Consider the following 27995-nt stretch of genomic DNA (forward strand, 5'->3'; position numbering starts at 1 on the left):
TATTCATAACGAAATGAAGGGTAAATTGAACGACAGAATTGTGCAGCACATTGTTTCACCCTATTGTTTATATCCTAAATTCAACTCTGTAAAAGCTCAGCTGTTTGGAATTACTGTCTGAAAAATTACGTTTGTTGTGCCACTGCTTTGCCACAGCTTTGTTCTCTTTGAAGAAGGAATTACTGTGACGGTTTCCCCACATGTAAAGAAAACTATGTAAAGTATGTTTAAGATGTGTAAATTTAAAGACAAACTAACAAAAACAACAAAGAGCAGGTGTAGGGGAAGGAGGCAGGGACATGAAGAGGAGGCGAAGGGCAAAGATGAGGGCTGTGTTATCTAAGACTGCAGCCCTGCATCATAAAAATAACAAATGGAGACTGTCACTGCTGCTCAGATCTTCGACAGTGGGGAAAATGTTTCATGTGTCAGATCCCCTCACCTTTAAATGGACTCTTCTTAGCCAAGTCTGATTTTGACAAAGCACGGGGCTCTTCTTGTCCTAACATCCGGTGGGAGCTACCACCATCCACGCTTTCATGACACAGATCTGTCCTTGCCACAAGCAAATGGGAGTCGCGCGTGTCCTCTGATGTATATCAGGTGGATATATGCTCACTGTTGACCTGTTGTGCTCCTAGAGTGGCGGTCAGACTATCACAACTGTTTTACATTGTGAATATCATGAATGTCATAAGCAAGAGTATTGCAATATGCTATTTATTTCAGGAATGACCATGAGTAAGGACTAGCTTAGTGTGAAAAACGCCTGACTATGGATGTTGGCAATTGAATAATTCCATAACTAGTAACCTTAGTGAAAACTGATGGAATTTACATGGTTATGATGAAACATTTGGAATAAAAGTACCTTAATAGTTTAGTTTAAAAGAGTAGTTTGAATACCTACCTTTCAGTAATATGTAAATTGTGATGGCAGGTGCGATTTAGTATTTTTTTTAATGTAATTCTAATTTTTAATAAGCAGTACAATGCATTTTGATAAGAACACTAACTGACTAAAAAGCTTCTTCTTGCTGCCTTTCAACTAGAAACATGTTTCAACCTTATCAACTGTGGTAAATGGCAAATTGTGCCAAATTGATGCAGACTTTTGTGCAACCTGATTTGCGGGTATAGTATAGTAGAATTGATCTCCATGCCTTTTTTTTTTTTGGTTTCTAAAATCTCAGCTGAGAAGCTGCTACAAATGCCGCAGACTGCCTTCAAAATTAATTTAGGACACAGCGTCTTTTTAATGAATTTGACGCATTCTTCCTAGAGTGCAGTGTTTGATGTGAAGAACTTGATACACAACTACATCGACTGACTACACTGGGTCAATATGAGGCCTAATCAATGTCTAGTATCAACAGATCAAGGATGCTTCATCTTGTATATGTACTCTGCGCTCCCACGCACACATTCAGATCAGAGTTAACCTAGACTACTCAGGCTTATTCCCACTATAAACACATCACACAGATGAGATGAGATCAATAAGAATAGATAACATAACTTCAACTCAGTCTCAAGTTAATAGATTCCAACTCTCTGCAGATGTTAGGGTTATGACTTAGATTTACATAATCCATGGGCCTACGCTTTGATTGAGTGTATGATAATATATTGTTCTGCTTATTTGCTTGTTTATATTGAGGAATATCTGTTCAAATGACTGTACCAGGCACACGACTGTGAGTCTAAAGCGCTTCTATTTCACTTACCTTTGTGGTTCTTGGCATCTCTGGATCCACGGGGTAGAGGAGTGTAAGGTAGTGGGTCACTCTCAGGTCCACCCTCCTTTATTGGCTAGGATAAGGGAGACACACACAAATAGACAGAATATAATTCAGAGGTGGTCACAACTTAACCTTCATCATGCCACAACCTATTGCGGGGGTCAACTAAAGGATAAACTTCACTCACTCACACCCTGCCAAATATAGCACCATAATTTGAAGGTATATTACTTTAATATATTATTAGATGTGACGTAAGTAAATTGTTCAGGCTAAACGGGTGTGACAAATGTTGCTTTGAGACAAAGAGAAAACGGAGGCCTGAATCTTGGAGCATGCTCCCAAACAGGTGAGGAGTTTCTCGTGTTGTTGTTCTTTTTGTGCACTTTCAAGGTCCAACACATCCTCTTCCTCTCCTTAGCCTTTTAGCTAGCAGAGCAGGCAGTTTATCATGACACAGCAATATCTGATGCCTTTGCAGAAATACCTTCCTTTCCTGCAGGAAGGAATTCGCTGGACCTTTAATCATAGCGGGAGACTCAACTGACAATTACATATTAGAGATGGTTTGAAGCTGCATTTTTCCCTACTTTTATTGTTGTTCCTCTACATGCCCATGTATAACCTTGAGAAATGGAACGGTTTGCAATGTTAAATGGAACCATATTCTTCACGGGCAAAAAGAGCACTGTGAATTGAAAACGATCACATAATGTGCTTTCAGATAGAATCTCTGAAAGGCATTAAGGTCTGGCCAGCATGTTTCTTATATTACACCAAAGAGAAAAATGGCAAAATAAGGCGATTAACTACATATATGCTGGAGGACAATGGTTTGGAAAGAAACGGATTGGATAAGAGCTATTGTTTTGACAGCAGACTGGCTGCTCTCATCCTTTGGAGTGGTTGAAACCTGCTCAAAAATATCACAGATGACTCCCTGCTTGTATGTTGTACTTGCATGGAACATGTCAGACGGTGGTAAAACAACCCAAAAGATAAAAATATTGTACCTAATATGAGCTGTCACCAACAATTTGAGCAGAGACAATCGCATACTGATAGTTATTTGTTTTAACTGCAGCACCTGCAGGAATAAGCCAATGAGAGATAAACCAAAATTATCATCAATTAGAAAAAAAGAAACTTTATTCCACTAATTTGCATTCTGCCATTTGGTTTTGAGGATGTAATTGATATTGGTTGTCATAATGAACACACAAAGCGGGCTGTCTATGACAATTATTAGAAGCTGACAAAGCAACTCAGGCATTAACACAGGAATTGTGAGCCCTCACTATTTGATCTACCTCCATGCTCTTCTAAGCCTGAGTTGCACCCCTGCTTGCCTCATTTCCTGGCCTGCTTGAAAGATCACAAGCCTGGCCCTTTTCAGGCTTGCCTGAGTCCAAAAAGACCCTCCTAATCCTGCTGCTTGCTCACAATTAATCTTCCTAGTTGCCACATTATTAACAGCACCACCCACAGACTGTGTTAGGAGGGTGTTGGAGGAAAAGAAGGAGAGGGAGGGAGGGAGGGAGGATGTGCTGCATAGAGCTTTGGGCTGCCTCCACACACCAGTTTCGGTCCTATGGGACGTCAGTCACCTTGCTTTCAGTATCACCACCCACCCACACCCTCCCTCGTCACCACCACTTCACCTCGTCAGTATCATGCCTGCTGATCAAACACCCGACCAATTGGTCTTTGGTTGTCACATCCCATCCTATCCAGCACAACTGTTTTACCCCACCCACAGAACATCAATCAGCTGGCTTCACCAAGTCCTAATCCTCCCTTTTTTTCCTCCCAGCCCTTCCTCCGTACGCTTCCACATCTGCACTCTTTCACTTTAGTCAATGACCTGTCCAGAAGAAGAGAAAGCAGCATTGCCTGTGATGAGAAAGCATGTGGAACAAATGAAGGAGAACATTTGGGGGTTTCTCTTTTGTACTTTTGAAGTGGATCGCCGCACACATGACAATATGCTTTCTAGAAACATAATCAAAATCCAGAAGAGTTAAGCAAAACTGGGATCTGTACTTACGGACTGGCTACTTCATCAGACTGGCTATTCATCTTAAAAACACTTGCAGAGACTAATGACATCAAGAATGTCTTAATTATTATTATTATTGAATGTCTATTAGAAATCGGACATTATATGATTACTTGTAGTCGCGTAAAAGGGGGCTTCAACAATAAAATGACAACTTCTCCTTTCCTGCATTTATGGCACAAAACAGAAGCTTTGTGTGTGCTCAACACAGCACTGGTTCATCCAAATTCCAGCTCTGAAAGATCAAGCGTGACAAAAATACAAACAGCTACATGTGATAATCTCATGATGTCCTCACACATCATATCTCTTATGTTTTGAACACAAATCATTATCATCTATAGTCCTGCCTTATTTTTCCCGTCTTTCTCTCCCCGTCTTGTTGTTTGTTTGTTTTTTGGTTGTACCCACACTGAACAGAGGGAGGTGCTGCTGTGTCATCTATTTAAAATGCTCATGGGCCCCTTTTTTCCCCCTCTCTCCCCTTGTCTCGCTCTCTCTGCTGTCCAGATTAGTCTGCTCATCAAGCTGAGCATTGTTTTAATTTGCTGGGCCTGGGGCATATGCTGAGTGTTCACATCATTATTGTCTCTGTGCAATGTGAGTTATCACCACAGCTTATGATAATGCGGCACAAATTTACAAGCTGGGGGAGTACCACGGATTCTGTGAAAATAAAGGTTGGACAGAGGAGAGCGCAAAGAGGGAAAGAGAAATGGAGAAAGTGTGTGTGTGTGTGTGAGAAAGGAATGGGTGGTGGCAGAGAGAGGAAGCTCTGTTGGATGTCATTATGAAAGATGATTCCTGTACTGGATAATACATCACACCAGTGCTGTCTGTCTTCTGCGTTTCGGTGTTGTTATGTGAATAAATGTTGATAAACCCAGAGGCAATAGTGATTATTATTTCCAACATATAACCATGAGGGGGGGGGGGGGGGGGGGGTAAAAGAAGAGGGAAAGGGGAGGGGATGGAAAGACAAGAAAAGCACAAAGAGAGCCACATAGCATAGAGCACATAACCACCACACACAGTGGGGGTTCCTGAAAATATTAGATACTGAAAAGTTAGCTGGGAAAAGTAGACGCATACGTAGGTATCTGTCAGACGCAACTGCAACAAAGTTTACTAAGTTTCTGCAGCTTGGCTTGGCAATTTCAAATCTTGACAGGTGTTACACTGCAGTACATTACACTGACATCAACGGATCTAGAAAATTTCTAGATCATAGATAAAAAAAAAAAAACATAAGACGATGTTAGCTGCCAAAGAACATAAACTGTGTTTCGCACCGCGTTTCACCTACTGCCGTCCTCTCTTGCAGTCTCAGCCTGACCAGCTCATCTTGACACAGCTGGTTCCTGCCTTGCCTCACCTCATCTCCCTGCTTAAGACTGACCAGCAATACAATCTAATTACAGCCGCGCTACAGAGAGAGACCAGTGTAAACACCAGCCCTTTTTATCTCCTTATACATCTGGACAAGTAGACAAAGTGCTAAAAGGAAATAAATGTGGCCTGACAGCCACATCAAAGAGTTCAGCCAGAGGCTTACTGCTACTTAGGGCACAGGAATGTTGTTGCTAAGCATCAGCCCGCAACCTATCAGGGTGCAAAGAGGGCCCTGTCCTGCCTTAGAGAGGGAAAAGGGAAAAAGAGAGAAACGAAGAGGAGAAAGAGGGAAGGAGGGCGAGGGGAGGGGAGGGGAGCTGACATTGAGGGGAGGCTAGGGACTCAAGGAGATTTTTGTAGCTTAAAGCAATTGTTGGAAGAAACAAGCCTTCTGTTTTGTTTTCTCTTGACACCATTTCTGCTTTTTGTGCTTGCAAAAGACATGTATAAAAATGTCTTTTGATATGTTTTCTCTTTGGGTCTATATCAAAATATTTCTTTTGTGTCTGCGCATGGAACTTTTTTCGCGTCTTGTCTCTGTAAACTGGTGCTGCCTTCTGATCATGTAGGAGATCAGAGGAGACACAACTTGTGAACTTATTTGAGTCAACATTTAATGCTGGCATGACACGTTTATTTCTTCACAAGATGGAATTTTTTATGATTCATGTCTCAGACTTCTGAAGTTAGGGGTTACAAACAATACAACACTTTTAGAAAAAAAAAAGAAAAAGAAAAAGAAAAACAAGTAGCACCATCTTACAGCATCTTACACCATGTGATGGCGATGATGACATGAGAAATGCTCTAATTTACTACCAGTGATTAAAATGTGCAGACATGAGACCTTTGCGGTATAATTGAGATTGTTTTCAAGGATAAACCTATTATGTTGTGCTAATAGTCCGAATATTAAATTCAGATTTTATTATATTATCATGAAAACATATGTTGGTTGGGTTACAAGTCATTTAAAGGCCTATTTTGCCACAATCACGACCGGCACAGTAAAAGACACAACAGTGGTATATTAATTAAATAGTTTTTCCCTTTTTTTCCTTTCTTTCTTCACCTTAATGATCGTGGCTTAAGGGAGCACGGAAAAGAGTGTAATGTGTTTTAAATTGCATGTTGTGTGCATGAAAAGTATTCATTCTGTTTTCTTAAGTAATGGCTCGGGGAAGAACATTTGATGTACAGTAATGATGCCTGCACTTGTGGGTAGTTCAGCAGTCTTTTGCTCAGCAGGAAGACTGCTGAGCGTGTGTTTAATGATTTACCAGTTCTACTCCAATGAACCTACTCGGAGTAAATGTATCATATGATCACTGATCACAAGAGCATGTGTTCTGATGTTTCGCTCGGGGCACGAGGCGCACGGAGCGAACCGGCAACAGTGAACACGGCCGTTTTGTGTACGGCTAAAGCGTCAGACAGGCAAAGGTTGAGCGCTGCTGGACGTTAATCATCCATTGCAATGACTCATAGATGTAATAAGGCTGTGTTTGTTTTCAAGGTTCAAATTTTAAAAAGTCATTTGACCTTTTCTTTGAGTGTCTTGCAGAATCAGCGTAGGTGATTTAAAGCGGAAATATAAGCCTGCATTACAGGTACGCAGCACAATTAGCTTGAGGCTATTTCTTATTTTGGTCTACCATGACCTTTCCATGGGTACTGGCTCTAAAGCTTCCAAGTTACAAAGACAAGAAGGAAAAAAGAAATCACCAAATGTTGCACATAGTGGTTAAAACAATGGTTAAATGTTTTCTTCTAACTTTTACACAGAGCATAACTGATTGTTTCATATATTTTAATAAGTACACACAATTTCTTTTTATCCGTAAAACAGCAGGAAAGGGGAAAATGTGAATGTTATGATCTCCCTGTGACAAAAATCATTTTTGTCAGAGTTTTGCCTTATTTAACTGGTGTGAAAAGAAATATTTTTATCTTTCCTTGTTTAACCCAAGGTACACACACACACACACACACAAACACAAACACACACACACACACAAAACCACAGCAACTCAGGAGTGTGACATATCATGAGGCTTTCTGTTCCGATTAGGGGCTGTAGCTAACGTCAGGGCTGTTTTCTAGAGTGTAGGATGTTTAATAATTGAAGACTCTGGGAGCGGGCCTGTCACACCGGCTTGTCTAGAATGTTTCCTATGCAATTAGACGCTGAGAGACATTTGAAGAGGACCCACAAAAAGAGCCACAAAAAGTGACATGTGAACTTAAAGGAAATTAGCTCTTCACACAAGTGAAATGTGAAGGTTACTTAGCAATGCTTAACTCAGACTGCGGCTGTGTGAAGTGTGTGTTTGACTCAGCCCCGCCACGAAGACTGCGATTTTCTTTACTTTGAGCCGGCTTCAGTCAGTGAGATCACAGAGGGAATGAAAACTAATTTTGACTCAAGGCATACGGGAAGAAAAAAAAAAAAAAAACAGGAGGAAAAAAAAAAAAAACTCAGATGTGTCGAAATAATGAGATCTCTTGATGTTTCCTGGGAAGATATAGGATGATGCAGGAAGATGCACAACTCACATCTTCACCCAAGGACACATACACACCCGCGAAACATTTAACCACAAAAAATAAAATCAAATCAAATAATAATACCCCTCCACACACACACACAAACACACAAACTGTGTGCATACACACATTAAAAACTGCACACAGCATCCATCCTCTCATATTATTTGAGTGCATGGAACACTAATGCACATGTATATACAAGCCCACTTATATTCAAAGACACACAAACGGATATGTTAAGCACAGATGAAGATTTGTATGATGCAAATACAGCACAGCCGCAGTAATCTAAACTGAAGAACTGAAGAACTGATCTCAACTCGGTGCAACATGATCAGAGGTTTCAGATTTTGTATTAATTTTATTTGTTTATGTTAAAAAAAATGTGATTTTATATTATGAACTTCTGAACTGGCAACAGAGGACACGTTTGATTCGTATGAAGATTATTAAGCTATTGAATAATTGATTTCCATTCCAAAATATGACAAGACAACCTGTAAACACAGGTGATTAATATTCTCCCTATACCTCTCCGCTCGCCTCCAATCCCTGACAACCTTTCACAGAAAAAAATTTCCCGCATCCAGTTCCACGTTGCAATGATAACACTGTCATCTTCCACACCTATCATAAGTCAAAGGCAAACGACCCAGATCCTCCGTCTCAAGACAGAACCCTCTGCGGGCCTGTAAGCTGTATCATTAAACCATGTCATCTTTATGGCACGGCGCGAAGCCCGGCTCTCTAATTACACTCTGCCTACTCCATTTACCTAGACAGGGATAGAGCAGCAGGCAAACAATGCATTAAAAATGGAGTGCCTCTCTCTGCTCTATAGACGTCCATGTTGTTCTGCTGGTGGCCATCGTCGCCCCCTTCATTGTTGTTTCTGTAAAAGCTGCGGAGGAAAGATAGCGGAGGGCTCGCGCCACCGTGCCTTCCTCCCCCTCCCCTCCCCTCCTTGACTTCCCCACCTCTTCTCTTCTTCAACCCTTCTTTCAGAAGGACTTATGAAGGTGAGTGGCTATGTGACATGCCAGAAATAAAAGAGACAAACCAGGGATAAAAATTAAATAAAAAGTAGCTGTCTTAAACAGTAATTGCACTCCTTTGCTGAGCATGCTTTGAGATATATAAACCTGATTTACTGTCGGTGTTGCTGCCACAAATCAGAGGGCCCTCTGAGAAACACTCGTGCTATGAAATTGTTTAATCTCATCAAGTTCTGCTTTCACAGCAGGCCATAAATCACATAGTCTTTGTTATCATAGACCTCCATGAGCGCCTCTGAGGCAGGCAATGGATCGTGGGTATATATAATCTTGACTGCGCAAACAGCAGGGTCTGAGCAGCCTGAAATACTTTCATATTAGCCGCGGTGCAGCTGGTGGAACACAAGCACCCTGATGGATATCTCATTTCCTGCACTCTGCATCTATTTCGAACAAATTATTACTGCATAAATTTCTTGTCAACAGAAACGGCCAATTAATTAAGTTAAAAATGCACTCGTGATCACATCTATACACCAAACAGGAGAGTCGGGGCAATTTTCCACTAAGTGAATTTACCGCAGGGGTCACTGCAATGAATGATTTTAAACTTTGTCATAAAGTCGCAGACAGGCCAATATCTACACAGGAGCTGCGGTGCAGCCTAACCCGCCGCGTATTTGCATAAAGTATATTTATGTGAAAATGCTAGAGGACGACAGCCAGGGCGAGGAAATAAAGTTTACAACTACAAAACAAAATGTCTGCCAACCTCTGCCTCTCCAGTATTTCATCAAAGACATGCGCAAAGGATTGGATGGAGATCATAGGAGCACCTTTGCCATTTAAGACACAAAATATACACATTTTAAAAAAGAGCTTGCAATCTGAGTGAATTATTCATAATGTATGACGAGCTGGATGTTTGTGGGGGTGTGGGGGGCCGGTAGTTGTTTATTCAGCTTGGGTCGTTTATCAGACAGTGAGGATCCCACTGCAAAGGATGAGCTCGGAGATTTATCTGTGTTTGGGCTCCAAAAGCAGATAAATCAAGGGGTGTAATCACGCTCCGCGCGGCCCAGCCGTGACCCCGCGGTGAACTAATGACACAGGGATATCTAAGCTCCTTTTCCTGTTCCCGGGTTAGGCCCTCGGGTTAGTTCCCCGTCAGACGCGAAGCTAAAGAAAGACGTGGCTGCACAGAAAAAGCGAAGGGGGAAACTCGAGGCCTTTCATGTCTCTTTGTCCTGTTTACACAACACCACCAGGCAGGATTGTTCAGGCACTACTAAAAATAACAGTGTTGGAACACGGCAAACAAGCAGTAGGCTACTGTATAACAATGTTTGGTCAAACAATAGCAATGAGTATCGATTGCAAGTACACACACACACACACACACACAGCGAGTTCACAAGCCGCTATTCACACCAGTCCATGTAAAAGATACTGCTGTTTGGCTGAGGATGTCTCCCATTCCCTCCCAGAGCAAAGGGTTTCTCCTGGACTGAGCCTGCTCTGATTTATCATGTCTTCTGCTAGCAGGCTGTCCGCTGATTAAGCCAGTGGAACTTTGTTTCACTCTCCTCTCTCTTTAATCTGTCTCTCAGCGAGATAAATTAGCCAGTGCCGTGCCAGCTCCTGCTCTCTTTACCTCCCTCCCTCCGTTTCTTCCTCTCGCTCTCTCCCTGCTTTTCTCCCTGTTTATCTTTTCTGTCTGTCACACATTGAGAGGAGAGCAGACACATCTGCTCCTACGCTGCTGCAGGAGATAGGGCTGGGCTACGTCTCTGGTCAGATTTAGCTGAGAGCATCTGCGAGTGAGGACGAGGGAAGGAGTGTGTTTTTCCTCTCTCCTTCTCCCCCTGACAACATTCTGTCAAACAATCTCCCCCTCCGTGGCCGGGCTTATGATCTTTAGCTAAGATGTTAACTAATAAATCTGAATGTATTTATGATGTGCGATCCCTATTCTTAGTCTTCTAATGGCGACGCGTTTGTGGGTGAATTAAAGCAGGGTTTTATTCACTAGGCCGTGGGCCAACGCGAGTCTTGGGTGCCTCTGCCTGTGAATGTTTTCCCTTCTCCACTCTTGCCCAAGTGGTAAATCACACTCATTGTCAGGCAGAGCTAAGTTAGAGTGCGTCATCGGGGAGAGCAGGAAGCACTCGGCATAATTCTGTCCTTCAGTTAAAGTTATTGTATTGGTAGCTTTGTAATCTCCGCCCCATAAATTATAGGGGTTGACAGGAAAGAATTTGGTTTTAAAGGCAGTGTTCATCAGCATTTTAGCTGGGGAGGGACTTTACTTCTCTCTCAGCTTTTTGGCGTCATATCCAGAGAGAAATTAACATATTATTTTGGTTCTTATTTACATGAAAGCTTGTTAGAAATGTGAAAAATGACAAAATTAATGTCAAAAAAAAAGAGCCAGAAAGATGGTGGGGAAAGGAAAAAAAAGAGTGAGTTTGCGAACGTGACCTTGTTCAGAGGTCCCATTTCAAGTGAAATATAAGGCCTAATACAAGGGCAACGCCGCAGCATCTGCTTTGCAGATAGTGCACTTGGCTCCCCTTCCATGCCAGTGAATATAAATCAGATGAGGCATCTCAATGCTAGGTCTGACTTCTAGAGGCCAACAAATCTTTAACATGAGATTAAGGCCTCAGAGGAGTCATCTATCTTTGTGTGATGGGGGAAAATACCAGGGTAGTCTATGGGCAATATAGTAACACTGAGTTAGGAGTGATGTGTACAAGAATATACAGAATGTCATGTGTTATAGTCTAACTATTCATTATTCACATGCTCTTTAAATTGCTTTATAGAATCAGACCAGGGATTTCTAACCAAAATAATTATAATAATGTTCAAATATAATAGAATTATTATAATACCCCTAGGAATTACTTTTTATTTTCTACATTAACTAAGACAGACCCAAACTCTGAACTCATAAGATGTGCTATGACTATTTTCACATTATTGTAGTGGATGTAAATGGTGTCAGCTGCTATGTGTCGACAACAAAGAAAGCAGACCAAAGCAAAGCTGCCAATTACCCTATAAAACATGCATATCTTCCAAAGCATGGGTCTCCTTTGTTGGTTTAACCTACCAAAAGCAATGGGAGGTTTACAAGATGCTCGCTCAGTGGATACAATTGTGCTTAGCATAAAAGGGAACACAGAGTGTGAAGACCTAACAATGAAACATATCTCCCTGTAGCCCTTTCAACACACTGCATTTACACTTCAAGTCACTAGCCTGATATGTAAACACATTCCATCAGATGCTGCCATCGCAGCCATTGAGAGCCATTTCATTCCTCCTGTAGCTCGCACACCGCGTAGCATCAGACAAAGGAAGAGAGGCCTGAAAGAGACATATATCTCATATCATCACCAAGAGAGATAATGGAATCGTTATACATCCTTGATCACAGACACTCTCACGACATCTTGCTCTCTTTTTCACTCATTCTTTGTCTCGGCGCTCTTAAAGTCTCTCTATCGCTATCCCTCTCTCACAGATTTGTGCACACACACACACACACACACACACACACACAGACGAGTAAAAATTCCAGCACACTTCAGTGCGATAGCTCCTCTTCTCTTTCAGGGTTTCATCTCAATAGCTTTTTTATCTGAGCACTTCAATTTGCAAGCCTAGCTGGAAGGCAGCTCCTCCTGATATGTTAATTGCAGGGTACTTAAGCGCTAAAAGATTAACATAAAACCCTTTGGAAACAAGCTAATAGTTTATGATAATTTGTGCATGGCCTTTGTCTGTCTATCATTACATTGCCTCTAGCGGTAATTTTATCAAGGGGCTGTAAAATATTATTTAAACAAGTTCACTTTCAGATAATTAATAGTAGAGGCTGTATTATTCAATTGAGCCACACTGGCACCATTAACAATATGGCAACTAAGCTATAATTAAAGTATTTTATTTTATTAACCTATTCATAACGTTGTGCAAATGATGACACAGAGACACAGGCTTTTTTTTTTTTTTTTTTGCAGAAGCACTGTCACCAAGGCAATTACAGGAACCCAGGGCTGTCTCCTCAGTTAGTTGAGCTGATTGAAGCTTTTCAATTAGTAGATGGGTGCATGGCTAGCATACCTCCTGCACAGAGAGATGGCACACATTCAGGAGACTTGCACACTAGCACGAAGAATCTGCTGAGCTGACAGATTGGAATTTGTGCTGTTTGCCAGGACGGGGAGATTTAGATTGAGACAAAGGTCTTAACCTGGGATTGAACCTGCGCTGGGTGAGATGAAAAGATCCCAGGTGAAAAGAGGGAAAAGCAGAATCACAGAGGGATGATCGATGTTTAGACCGTCTTCCTCCGTCGTTAGCGACAATTTTACCTGTGACAGGTGTGTGCTAGTTAGCACTCTGACGGAGAAGATATCAGCGTTAGAGGAGCGCATCCAGACTTTAGAGAGGGTTAGAGAGAGTGAGAGTAGTCGTATTTCTTTAGAAGACAGTCTGGGTGCCGCGGGCGGAGATAGCCAGTCCCCGACTCCGGCATTAGAGCCCTCACAGCGGGGCGAGTGGGTGACGACTCGGCGGCATACTCGCGCAGCCAAAGCTAAGGCTAAGGCTAAAGCTAGCCCACCGGAGCACACCACCCCCGCGCTTCACGTGTCTAACAGGTTTGCCCCCCTCAGTGATCCACCCGCTGAGAAACCTGGAAGAACTCTGGTTATAGGAGACTCGATCATGAGACACGTGAAATTAGCCAGACCTTTAGGGGCTCCAGCGGCTGTGGTCAGGTGTATCCCGGGGGCCAGGGTACCGGACATTGAAGGCAATCTTAGGGCCTTAGGACAGCATAGCTTTTCTAAGATAGTGATACATGCCGGAGCTAACGATATACGCCTTCGTCAGTCTGAGGTTACCAAGAATAACTTTAAAGAGGTGTTTAAATTAGCGAAGGCGATGTCCGAAGTGGTAATCTTCTCTGGCCCCCTCCCAATGAGACGAGGCGACATAACCTACAGCAGGTTATGGTCGCTGAACCGCTGGATGTCCAGGTGGTGCTCCGAAAACAACGTGGGCTTCATAGATAATTGGAGTACCTTTGAGGGCAAACCTGGCCTGTTAGGGCGGGACGGTGTCCATCCCACTCGGGAAGGTGCTGCTCTCATTTCTTGCAGTATAGCTCATAGTCTAAGATCAGGCCTAGCTAGTCGCTGACTACCCAGAGTCCAGGCCAGGGAGCAGACAAACAGGCTAAACCAAGTGTCTGCTAGCTGCACAGAGTCGTCACTCAGGGTTCAACATATTGAGACTGTGTCTGTTCCTCGAGCTAAACAAAAAGCTAGAAAAACCCAGAAAGTATGTTTTAATAATTTAATTAACATACAGACCTCAAATTCAGAGCACACTGATTGTGCAGCCAGCACCTCTGATCTGAAGTTAGGACTGTTAAATATTAGATCTCTTACATCTAAAGCTCTTACTGTTAATGAAACTATCACAGATCAGGAGTTTGATATACTCTGTTTAACAGAAACCTGGATTAAACAGGACGAGTATGTAGCTTTAAATGAAGCAACTCCTCCTGGATACAGCTACATTCACCAGCCTCGTCTGACTGGTAGAGGAGGAGGTGTCGCAGTTATTTACAATGATAATCTGACTATCGTACAAAAGCATGTACACAAATTTAAAGCTTTTGAATGTCTTTATAGTAACATAACAAGTATAGATACAAATATAAAGTCTGCTCAGCCGATCCCGCTAATTATCATTTACAGACCCCCAGGGCCCTACTCTGAATTTCTTTGTGAATTTGCAGATTTCCTTTCTAACCTAGTTGTTTCTGTAGACAAAGCGTTAATTGCTGGAGATTTTAATATTCACTTTGAGAATCCAGAAGACCCTCTGAGAACAGCATTTATGTCCATATTGGACTCGCTAGGAGTAGATCAGTGTGTAGTAGGACCCACTCATAAAGCGGGTCACACCTTAGATTTAATAATATCATTCGGTTTAAGTATAAGAAATTTACTTACGCTCCCACTGTCTGAAGTTATCTCAGACCACTATCTTGTTTCAACTACAGTGTGTCATATTAACAATGTATACTCAGCGCCGCGCTATCGCATTAAACGTACATTTACATCAACTACCGCACAGAGCTTTATTAGTAATCTTCCAGAGTTATCAACTTTGATTGGATCACCGTCTGACACCACAGAACTAGACCAGGCGACTGAATATCTCGAGTCGTCATTACGTTATACCTTAGATAAAGTAGCTCCAGTTAAAAGAAAAGTCATTAGAGATAAGAAACTTGCTCCTTGGTATAACGATGACACGCGCGTCTTAAAACAGACTACTCGAAAGTTAGAACGTAAATGGCGCCAAACTAAACTGTTAGTATTCCAGATAGCGTGGAAGGAGAGCATCCTGAACTATAAAAAAGCTCTTAGTGCAGCTAGATCAACGTATCTCTCCACTCTCATAGAAAACAACAAAAACAACCCTAGATTTTTATTTAATACAGTAGCCAAATTAACTAGAAAGAAAACTACTGCAGATATCTCCACAACAACGTTGTGCAGTAGTGAGGACTTCATGAACTTTTTCAATAACAAAATTGTAAATATAAGGCAGAAAATTCAAGCTTTAAAACCAGACAATTTAGTTGACGCAGGTGACGAGCTAACCTCAGCAGATCAGTACCTAGATTACTTTACTCCTCTTGAAGAGAATGAACTAATTTCACTCATCTCTTCTGCAAAATCTTCAACCTGTACATTAGACCCTATACCGACACACTTTCTAAAACAGATAGTGCCAGAAATAATAGAACCCCTGCTGACAATCATAAATTCCTCACTCAGCTGTGGGTATGTCCCAAAGTGTTTTAAATTAGCAGTTATTAAACCGCTAATCAAGAAACCTGATCTCGACCCTTGTCAGCTGTCAAATTACAGGCCGATATCAAACCTCCCCTTTATCTCAAAGATTCTCGAAAAGATAGTAGCTGGGCAGCTATCCTCGTATCTTCATAGAAATAACATACATGAACTCTATCAGTCAGGATTTAGGCCTCATCACAGCACAGAGACGGCCCTTGTTAAAGTAGTAAATGACCTCCTATTGGCCTCTGATCAGGGTAGTGTCTCTTTGCTTGTGCTACTCGATCTCAGTGCAGCTTTCGACACCATTGACCATAGTATTCTCCTTCACAGACTAGAAAATGTTGTTGGAATTAGGGGAACGGCCCTCTCCTGGCTTAGGTCCTATTTGACTGATCGTTATCAGTATGTAGATCTAAATGGCGATTACTCCACATGCTCTCCAGTGGAGTTTGGTGTTCCACAGGGTTCAGTTTTAGGCCCCCTGCTTTTTTCCCTCTACATGCTTCCTCTGGGCAACATTATCCGTAAACATGGTATTAACTTTCATTGTTATGCTGACGACACACAGTTATATGTTTCATCAAAACCAGATGAGATCAAACTGCTTAATAAAGTTGAGCAATGTGTAAAGGATATACGAGACTGGATGCTAATTAACTTCCTTCTGCTAAATCCTGATAAGACAGAAGTACTAGTTATAGGATCATCTGCAGCTAGAAGCAAGATGTTAGACCACACCGTAACTCTAGATGGCCTTTCCGTTACATCTAGTGCTACAGTCAAAGACCTTGGTGTGATTCTAGATTCCAGTCTTTCATTTGAAGCTCATGTAGATAATGTCACCAGGACAGCTTTCTTTCACCTCAGAAATATTGCCAAGATAAGGAATATTTTGTCACTAAATGATGCAGAAAAATTAGTCCATGCTTTCATCACCTCTAGGTTGGACTACTGTAATGCCTTACTGTCTGGCTGTTCAACCAGGTGCATAAACAAGCTTCAGTTAGTTCAGAATGCAGCAGCGAGAGTCCTCACTCGAACCAGAAGATACGATCACATCACGCCTATCTTATCTACACTTCATTGGCTCCCCGTGAAATTTCGCATTGATTTTAAAATACTACTTTTGACATTTAAAGCATTAAATGGTCTTGCGCCGCATTATCTAAGTGAACTGCTAGTGTCTTATGATCCACCACGCCTACTTCGCTCAAAGGATGCTGGCTGCCTGTCAGTACCTCGTATCCTAAAAACTACAGCTGGGGGCAGAGCTTTTTCTTACAAAGCCCCAAAGTTATGGAATAGCCTTCCAAATAGCGTTCGGGACTCAGACACAGTCTCAGTGTTTAAGTCTAGGCTGAAAACCTACCTATTTAGTCAAGCATTTGAGTAAATAGATCTGGGAAGGACTCATGGACGTAGAGCATTATGGTGAACTGGTATGTTTAGATGCTGTCTTCCCAACTCTCACTGATCACTCGGGTTTGTTGATGGTGAAGTGTTTGGTTGCTCTACATCCCAGTGCGCCCTCATGTCTGTGTTTCCTTCTGGCCCACCCGTTTAGTTAGGCTGTCATAATTAGTCCTGCCGGAGTCCCTGCTGCACTACACTAAATATACATTCACCTCAAACTTTATCTGACTGTGAATACAACTAACTGCAATCTCTCCTCTTCTCTCTCTGTCCCTCTCCCTCTCTCTTTTCCCTCTTCCTGTCTCTCTGTCGAGCTACACGTCATTCCACCCTTTGCCCTCTGGACCTGTCTGACTCGTCCTGATGCCCAACTTCTGGCTGGAGATCTCGTCGCCTGGATCCACCGTTTGCCCTTTGGGATGCGTTTGGAGACTGGATTGGTCACAAGCTACTATGATGTCGGTCCCGGCCTCGGCGGACGTCGGAAGCTGTTTCTTGGAGCTCTCGACTCAACGCTCGATAGTCCAAGAATGGAACTAGTCTGCCTGCAATAACTAACTGGACTCCATATTAACTTAAAAGACTTTAACTGTTATACTGGACTGCTGCCTACACAGCATGTAATCACCCATATGAGGATGGGTTCCCTGTTGAGTCTGGTTCCTCTCAAGGTTTCTTCCTGTTGCCTTCTCAGGGAGTTTTTCCTTGCCACTGTCGCCCTCGGCTTGCTCATCAGGGACAATCACATTATTATGACTCATACACATACACTGTTCATGTACTGTTCTTTGGTTGTGTAAAGCTGCTTTGTGACAATGTCAATTGTAAAAAGCGCTCTACAAATAAAATTGAATTGAATTGAATTGAATTGATCTGACTTAGAAACACCTAGCAGATCAGAGACTTAAGTAATGTCATGCTTTAGGACTAGTCAAGATTAATCGATCTTGACTAAATGATGAATGAACAAAAATATAGGATCAGAACTGTAATAAATTTGCCAGACTTGACATAACATTTCCCAACATCAAGTACAAATCTAAAGTGGTGATCTTCACATCCATTGCTGTCTTTTGTACGCATGACTTTGTAAGGTCTGTGTAAAGGCTGAGGTGGGCACGCATGTACATTGTGTTTGATAGAGAGACATCGGCCCCTTCTCTCGCGCACACACCAACACACAGACACACAGACACACACACACACACACACACGGTTCTTTCAGATACACCATCACTCTCATGAATAATACAAAAACTCCTTTCACCAAACAGCTCAAATAGCTATTCATTCATCTGCATACCTGCAGCTTTGCAAAATGATTGGCCCGCCATTACCAATGGCAAAAAAAAAAAAAAAAGAGAGAGAGAGAAATGTTCCCCAAACAATTTGCCTCAAAATGAGACCGGAATGATTCTGTTCTTTTCAATGACAGAGACAGGCCCCTGTGCATAATGATGTTAGCGTAATGGGGTGACAGATAGACTGGGAGACCATGACATTAGCATGAGAAACGCACCAGTGAGCAGCCACTCAACTGTGGTCTCAGAGGGCCCTCAGACATACACTATGAACATCGTTTGTCTCACGGCCCTACGAGCCTGACAAATGAAGACACGCCACGTTTTATGCCAAGCAATATACCATTCCACTTTAGCAAACACATGACTTAATGACAGCGGGAAACCTGTCTGTGCATTATACAAACCCACTATCTCTTGTCTTATTAGCGAGGAATAACCTCATTCAAGGGTGGATGGAAAGCAAGGATAGAGTCTCTGCCTTAAGGAGATATGATAACAGTGCTTACAATAAAAAAAGATACATAGGTTAGCCATATTAAATAATAAGATGCAGTAACCATTTAACTGTTATGTCTTCGGACGGAGCCTTTTCAACAGGTTATATACTGACAGTAAAGTGAAACCACAGCACTACTGAGTAAAGAGCTGACCTACAGCAAAATCTATTTCTAGGCCCCTAATAAACTTAAGGAAGGTGTGACTGTCAGGTAGAGAACACCACTGCAGGATTTTATATATTTATCACCATGGCAAATTCACAATCTCACCTTTAGGAACTAAAATTACAGCCACACATTTGTTTCACCGAGTGTGAAAAGACATAAAAAGACACAGAAAAACAGACCATGTTACTCTAAAATCTAATCTCAGAAGACAGAACTTTATTTTTTACATGTCCTTTAATTGTGTAGTTATCTGTTGAAGTTTGTTGAATATCTTTTATGAGACTACAGAAGTATCTCAAAAAACTATGCGTTTATAAGAAGATATGAAACGCATAACATGCTGTGAAAATCTAGATGCTAAAGACGTGAACCACAGCCTAAAAATGGTCGAGCTCTGACAGCTCAGTTGTCCACAGCGCAGCACTGTCGAAAGGGGAATGCCTTCTGTAAACATTTATCTTCCTTGTGAGTGTGTGTCTGTGTGTGGTACAGCTCTGGTGACAGGAGCCTCTCTGAGGTTTTATCTGCAGCATGACGAGACAACCTGTAATATATGAGCATCTGGAGCTCCTCTTCAAACACAACCTTATCTCACACCAAACATTCCCTGAGGCCAGAGCAGAGCAAGAGTGGCCCAGACCAGGCCAGACAAGACCTCACACCGTTTCACCATATCCCCCCCCCCCCCACTCGGTCCAACAGCGGAGTGCTGGACGCACAAGCTGGGAACAGTCCATCAAAGAGCATATGTGTTTACAAGAAGTGTTCTATGAGCGCGGACTCGACAGCTGAGAACAACACTGTGACATTACAGTGACGGAAATCATCTGCTCCGAGTTTTTCTTCCGCCCTGCTAATCGGGCTAGGGGTTAATGGTGTTGCACTCAACACAAATGGACACGATCCCTCTTCATCCACTGACTTAAGCATAACTGTTGAGACTAGGCCTAAACACCCATCACTCAAGTTGCTGTTTGGGGGAATTTATTTTACATCAATCTTAAGATAAATAGTAAAGGCCATTACGGATCTTTCAGAGGGCAACTTGAATGAGCCGCGTGGCTATCGCTTTCAAAGTGACTGATAAGAGCATTCATAGGTTGCTGGAAAATCTTAAAAACAGCTCTATCAAGACCACCGAGCTGTTACACAAGTGGTAAAATCACGCAGAACCACAGTCGTAGCCTACTGCTGGAGACGTTAAATCGAAGATGGGGACTTGCTTTTCTCTAAGCATTCTTTCTCCCCCTCTCAAAAAAAAAAAAAAAAAGAAAAGAAAATCCCTCTTATGTGAGTAAAGAAAGTGCGTGAAGAGAGAGCAGCTTAGTTAGGAAGCTCTATTCTGCTCTCTGTGTTGTGTGCCCGGCTCGGACGGCTGCCTTCAGCCAGCCTATGGGGGAGATGTAGACATGCCCCTCTCTGGGGCCTGTACATACAGCCTGTGCCTCACTTCAAAGAGAGGGCACAAGGGCAGTCTACTCCCCCCCGACTCAGATCCATTCAGCTCACAGCTGATTCCTCTCTGTGTGTGTGAATGTTTAGCGTGTCTCACTTTGACCATCTCGAGGCCCCTCTAGCTTTTAATTCAGACAGATTTCTACTCTCCTTTTATTTCTTCTTTTCTGGAAAGATAAAGGAAGACACGGATGTACAACTCATAGCCTGTGTGTGTGTGTGGGTGAGTGTGTCTGTGTGTGTGTTTCTTTGATGTCTAATAATGTAGGGCAACCCGGTGCAATCTCTAAACATGCAGTCACACAAGCCCTAATCATGATTCACGGCTACATGCAAGGCATACAGATATTACTGTTAAACAGGAGCATTAAGCAAGAAAACCCCAACAAAGGGCTCAATGCTGACCTCTACGTAGCTTGTGACCAATGCAAACACTGGCGAAAAGGAAACAGGGAGAAGGGAAGGTGTGCAAGAGAGAGAGAGAGAGAGAGAGAGGAAGTGCGCTTGAAAATGAGAGTGAACGCTGGAGAGAGGAGCTGAGCTCAGTGGCTGCGCAGGGAGGTCTGGCCTTTACAAATCCCTTCTTTTTTGATCTCTTCATCCAGATGAAAGAACAGCAGCAGGCAGGATTATGTGGGACAATTGCGCTTTCTCCCCCAAACCCTGACTTGATCGGCTTTTACAAGAGCCCTAATCATTTTCAATTAAGCACATTTTCTGACATCCTGTAATAGCTACAGTGCTGGTCTTAAACTCTCCAGCCACCCCAAGCGCTTCCCCGCAGCTCCCTTTTTCCTGCTAAGCCTCTCATTCCCAGACAGCACGCCTGTAGTGTCTGCTGACAATCTGAATAGCCCCGAACTGCAACTTGTTGTTAAGGTGCCAAATAACCCATTTACCAGAGGCCGGACAAGGATGTTATTTGATGCTTTGATTGAATGTGCGTTTGTGTCAGTGAAGCATTAAATTAGTGTTTGTTTGTGGAAGCGCCCAGGACCCTCCTCAGCGCCATTGTTATTTTTGCATGTGCTGGAACAGGTCATTTGCCGTCTGATAATCAATATCTAATCCAACTAGCATTAGGTAGACAAGAGATTATTGTGTACTAACACACACACAAATCCACAAGTTTGCAAAATGCAAACGTAAACTGTATTTGTAATGTCACGACGACTTGCCATGACAGCCCAGTCGCCCTCTGTTCATTCACCAGGTGCTTAATTCAAGTCAAACTTTGGAGCTTGGTGTCTCTTGAGAGACTTGACGTCTCAAGGACTTGACTGAGACAGACAGCACCATTAGCAGGCCCTGGACCAGCCCCAACCCTGACAACCACTCACAGCCGGCAATGGCAGGCAGAGGAATGGGTCCCCTCTTCTTCAGTTTAGCCAGAGAGAAGTGGAACAAATGTCTATCACTCACTCACTCACTCAGTGCCCAGCAGGATGGCTGACTGTTTTTGAGGATGGACAAGTAGAGATGGAGACAGACAGAGAGAGAGAGAGAGAAAAAAAAGCAGTTTCAGTCAGAATTGAAAGGCGATAGTTTTGAAACTGGTAGTTTCTACACACGTCAAAGGAGGATATGAATATTTAACAGACTTAAGAAAATGATGCATGAATTCAGAAAGACAAATTAATAGCACTTTATTCCTTTTAGAAATGGTGAGAACACAGTTATAACTATCTAAAATAAAAACTTTAGTTATCTCTATTTAAAACAGGGATAACTAAAGTAGTATGCTACTGTTGTAGTTAGTTGGTATATAGAAATATTCCACAAAGTTTTCATAGAGCTGACTAAATAATTCAAGTGCTGATGGATGTCAATCAAACCACAACTTTGGAAAACTTGAGAACAACAAATTTAAACCATTGTATAATTTTACTAGCACTACTTACTGTGCTCACAGACATCAACAAGCATCATGGTATTTTCTACATTGTGAACTCAGAATCTGCTTAGAAAAGGCAACATGTTTCCCAAATAATTTATATTATATTGCTTTCGACCACAGTTCAATTTGTTTCTCTGGGCAGCTTCTTTAAGCTGTTGCATATAGATACTTTTGAGTACTAAACATATTATTATTAGTTTGTAGCTCAACAGCTAAGCAGCCTAACAATACTGAGAACTGCCCCTTAAATCAATGCTCCAGCCATCAAAAATAATGGGTTCTACATTGATGATGATGATTAAAGTTAATACAAACACACACAGTCAGTCTCTCTCTCAGATACACACACGTGGTAACACAAACACACATCTAATGATCTAGTATACCTGTGAGTCATGTCTGTCATTCTCAGCTTTGATAATGTCTAATAGTGTCTTCAATAGAGAACTCTACTGCGATGAGTTTGTTTCCCCAGCTCTCTGCAGCTCATTGGCTGGGGCCTCTACTTCGAATCACCTTTCATTACGGCCTTCTGATCCCCAACTTTCCTTTGTGTGCTGCACTTCATCGTCTTTATTTTCTGCTCTAATTGCATGTGAAAGATGCCCCCTTTGATTCTGCCTGCATGCCACAGTGCTATCAGGGAGAGAGTGTTGAAAAGTGTCATGTGCCTACTTGGAGGATGAGGGAGCCACATATTCACCTGCTGAGGACAAACCGGTTTCTCCCTAAGATATGACGTATCTATCGCTGGCTCATAGGATATCAGTGCTGTCTGTCAACATAATAGAAAATGGTAGGGGGTAACAGGACTGAAGAGGGGATGGGTGAAAGGAAAAATACAGATATAGGTGCTTTGAACTGTGCACTTACAGGCGCTCAGCTGTTTGTGTATTTTACTTTTTGAGCAATGTGACCACGATGCACCAGCCTTGTCAAGTGCGGCTTGTTTTCACCCATTCTCTTGTGATTTGTGTCTAAAATTAAAATAGAAATATAAAAAAAAAAAAACATTGACTTTTCTCCTGTGCCTTTTCTTACTTTTTTTTTTTCAAATGCCATCATTTGTTGCTGCTCAGCTGAGGTTGTGTACCCACCATGTTAGACTTGTTCACTGTCAGTGTTTAACCTTTTCAATGTGATGTCTCTAAGACCTTTGGTGGCCACTGTATGGTTATAGAAAGGCTTATTGTCTGCAGGTTATCCATGCTGGTTCCTCTGAAAGAACTCATTAAAAGAATGACCTCCCTGAAGCGAGTACATATACTGCACACGAGGCACAATTAGATGATTTCGTGGCTCACCTTTTGAAGACGTATCACTCTAACAAGCTCTTATTTTGCTAACAAATTCATGGAAGGCCTCGAGTGGCCTGGCGTCGGTTCATTGTTAAACTAGTGTTCCAGGATGGGGCGATCGGAGCAGGAGAGACACGGGAGACCTCACTCTGACAGAATCTAATCGAGAGTTGTCCTAACATATTACAACAGACTTAAGCTCTATCTTTCCTCGCAGTTAAGTCTCACTCACTCAGAATCAAAATAACCAGGGAGACAGACACAAGGAGACAAAGCGAGACAGAGAGGGAAGATTAGGAGATGGTGAGGGGGGTAAACACACACACACACACACACACACACACACACACACACACAAATCCCTTTCTGACTAAAATAGAAGACTACTTCCGGCTCCAATTCCAGCATATGCCAGGGCAAGCTGCAGAAAGATAAATGAGCTCTCCAGCACCAAGAGGAAACTGATTCTTTATCTGGCATGGCACTATTTACTGACATTAAGAATGATAATATCAATCAGCAAGCTGTCAGCAACTCAAGTGAGCTGTGAGAAGAACAAAGGTGCCACTGTCTCTCTCTTGATATGTTTACAAGGAGACGTTGATGTTCCTGCCATTCAGGTGCAAATAATGTCATCAGCACACAGCCCGATCAGGGCTTGCTGCTCCACCTTAGTGGTGAGTAAAACTGCCCAGAGCCTTTTCTCAAAGCTAACATTCAAAGCTAAGAAAAATAAAGATGATGGGTTAATGATCTAGCAATCAACACAACAAGAAGAGCTGCAGAGCACCTACATGTCTGCACTCCTCATCTTCCTGTGAAATGTAGCTGCAGGTAACAGATTTTTTTTTTTTCTACCTTTAGTGGTGATGAGCAGGAGACAACACATGGCAACAGCATCAGGGAAGCGCCTGTGTAATTACTTTTGGCCATCTTTCAAACTTTTCTCTCTCAGGAGAGAGATGTGTGACGACATATGACAAGAAAGCCAACAGGCTTTCCATACAGAATAATGGAATCCATCATCACTGAGGCAGACACACCTGTCTGGCTTTGAGAACAATGCCACACTGCCTATTTATTAGGTGCCAGAAAAGTTTATGTTTGTTCGGTGACAGTGACAGCAACTTGATCCTTTTCATTTTTTGGAAGGGGGATCTCAAGCTTTGGGGAAAGGAAGGAGGAGGGGAAAGTCTGACTCACATATTTTCTTCTCTCTGTGGTGCACAGTGAGTTCTCTTTCTTCCTGATAGCTGTCTGCTAAGGAGTCAGAAGACAAATAACAAAGACTGTCATTCTCCAGGAGGCTTTCACTAATTCTTTTTTTCCCCCCACCACAAGCTACATATTATATCTTTTTGACACTTCAAGTCCAGCACAGTCTCAATCTTCCCTGGATCTGCAAGATATGGAATTGTGTCGCAAAGCAGGGAGTGATTTAATTATTCACACTAGGTTGATATCTGTATCCAGCATGAACATGTGTGATTAATAATAAGAAAACAGATTTCATGACTGGCAACTTATGTCGAAATTATTTCATGCAAAATGAGAAACCGCTATCAAAGACAGATTGAGGTATGTCAGGAAATTCTACCAGATAATGATGCTAGCAACACTGCTAAAAATCTTATCAGAACAAAAATTGCCAGATTAATTGTTGCTTTGAGACAAATAATTAATAAATGGAAAGATTCACTTTCAGGTATATTACTTTGAAATGTTATTTTTTTCCCCCCCAACTGGCAATGTGTTAGATTTAGTTTAATTTTTTAAAAGGACAAAGCGATGATGTGTCACCAATTTTAATTGAAAGTGCCAAAATATACTTTTAAGATCAAGAAAATGTGATCGAGCTGTACCGTGTGGTGTTGCTCTATGATTGCTCAGTGGGCTATCACTTCATTCTGACTGTCAGCCGGCCGTGTTGACGGAACAGTGCTGGCTGTCATCTTAACAGTTAATAATTAGGCTTCCTCCTGCCACAAAACAGAGTGCCACGGTGACAAAAGCCAATGGCAACCGAGGTGGCGGCTTGGCTGCCGCATTATAAATAGTCTGACCAGATGATTAATGAGAGGGGCCACCGAGCTAAAGCAGCAATCTCGCACACAGACAAAGGTTGCCTGCACACAAAAAAAAATCAAACAAAACACAACAAGACAAGCCCTGTCCCCGGATAGAAACAAGAATTGAAGCAGAGTGGCAGGGAAAGTGGAAACATGCCAAGTAAATAAATTATTGAATTTCAACCGACAGCTTATGAAGACTTTATTTAACCTTTCAGTGCTTTTGGGGAGATCCTCATTAACATTTTGACACGCTCAGTTGAATGGCAGGGTCAGGCGGGTTCCAAAATGCAGGGGAGGTTTAGGGGAGACATTCAAATTCTTTTGTGATCACTCTGGAGTAGACGCGGGGACAAGGGGAAAAACGAGCACAATCATTTTAGGAGCTGTGATTTGTGCCTATGTGAGCCGTGCGAAAATCTAATTTGTTTAGAAGAAATATTAAGTTGCAGAACAAAGGTTGGCTGGGGCGGGTTTGAGTGGCACAAAAAAGGAGCCTCGCTGGCTGCCATATTATTTTAGGTAACATAGACTGCACAGATTAAGTGGAGATTAAATGTCATTTCACACCATTTATCTGTTCAAATTATGAAAACCTGCTTCGTCTTCTGTCTACGTTTCAGTTCTGAGTTTTGACACCGAGTCATAATTTCCTCACCGTTTCCATCCTGTACCTTTGTGACACTTCACAGTAATATGGGCTAGTGTTAATGTTACCCTTTGCCGTTTTCAAATTGTCAAATGTCAAATCAATCAAAGAATGACACAGGATGGATGACAACAGTAACAATAGTGACAAATATCTGGGTTTTTTTTTTCTCCCTTCAGGCAAAGTTCCACAAACAAACATGTATACTCCATTCTGCTACTGGTCAACAATTATCTTGAATATTGGGATGTATGGCTGCTCCAAGCAGGATTTTCCATTTGATGGGCCTTATTCTTACCCTCCACTTTGCTGTGCTCAGCTGGCAGGGCTCTCAGTCGTCACAACATCTCCTTTTAATGCCCCTGACAGGGGGTTATTTGCTCCCATATATGTTTTTTCTCCAATTACACCATGGCAGGCTGGAGGCTGCCAAGCCACGCTGCTGAGATGGTGATGGTCACCTCTTTGACTAGTCCTTCCTGCCTCCTGCACTATATTTTTCATCTTTTTAGATTCTATTAGAGAGAAGGACTCTCTCATTTGTCTGTCCTTGGTCCAAAGTGTTGTTTAACACATGACAAGCATCAGCACCACAATGTCAACTACTATTTGGTGAAAAACGTAATACAAAACTACTCCCAATTTTTCCTTCAAGGTGTATGTCTGCTAAGAATATGGTATGAACATTTTAAAAATAACAGTATAGAAATATTCTCAAGAAAACATGCATTCAATATGTGTGCAACATAAAGTAATTTCATGTACAAATAATCGCCCAAAGATACAAAGCAGCAGTCTGCTAGGGATTTGAATTAACACACACACACTTTCGTGATTATGTCAAAACATTTCAACTTGAATATTTAATGCAAAGCACAAAGCTAATCTCCACCAAAAACACATTAATTATAATAATTTGCTTGATTCTTTGTGGCTGTTTACAGCAATCAGGCTGATCAAAGACAAAGTAAAATGATACCAAGGGACTGATATCTCAAATATACAAGACGCAAACCCTCTGAATCAATAGAGCAAAACAGACAGCATTTGTGAGTATAGCTTTAAGCTAAGTGGGATGCCAAATGCAAAGGCTGCCATTGATACCACAATGAAAAATGCATGATTTCAGAGAGAGCACTCTTTTATCTACGAGATAAGATCAATAGTGGGAAGGGGTTATGGAATCAAAGTTGTTTTGCTGGTGCACTAGTTAACTGACACTCTTAAAAACATGTGAACACAATTTGAGAGAACAAAGCGCACTAAAAGACAATTGGAGAAGAGTAAGGTGAAGTTCTGTGGGTTGATAACTTTTCTTTTCACATTCAGGAAGGCGGTATCAAACGCTGAGCGCACAGGGCAGCGGGAGTCAGATTCGTTTACCACTGACAAGCTCCGTGCAGGATACGTTTCTTTGTTTCCTGGCTTGAACTATAGTAAAAGAAAAATCAAAATAGTTCCAGCAACAAATTCTAAATTAACAAGATGCATCGTTTGTTTTTCGTCAGAAAGACTCTGCTCTTTATCTGAAACTTTTGACCCATCATCCATCAAGTTACAGGCTATTTTAGTACAAACAAACAAACATGTGTGCCATAATCCAACATAACATCA

At 42.0% G+C, this 27995-nt stretch overlaps 1 protein-coding gene across 1 annotated transcript in view; it reads right to left on the reverse strand.

The window, feature by feature from the left end:
* Window positions 1-27995, reverse strand: part of lrmda (leucine rich melanocyte differentiation associated) — a 187666-nt gene that overhangs the window by 20456 nt on the left and 139215 nt on the right. The window contains exon 6 of the mRNA XM_026354059.2: window positions 1728-1812. Coding sequence (XP_026209844.1) covers window positions 1728-1812 — 85 coding nt within the window. The remainder of the gene's footprint in view (window positions 1-1727; window positions 1813-27995) is intronic.

Source organism: Anabas testudineus, chromosome 15 (genome assembly GCF_900324465.2).
Source record: "Anabas testudineus chromosome 15, fAnaTes1.2, whole genome shotgun sequence".
Taxonomy (NCBI): domain Eukaryota; kingdom Metazoa; phylum Chordata; class Actinopteri; order Anabantiformes; family Anabantidae; genus Anabas; species Anabas testudineus.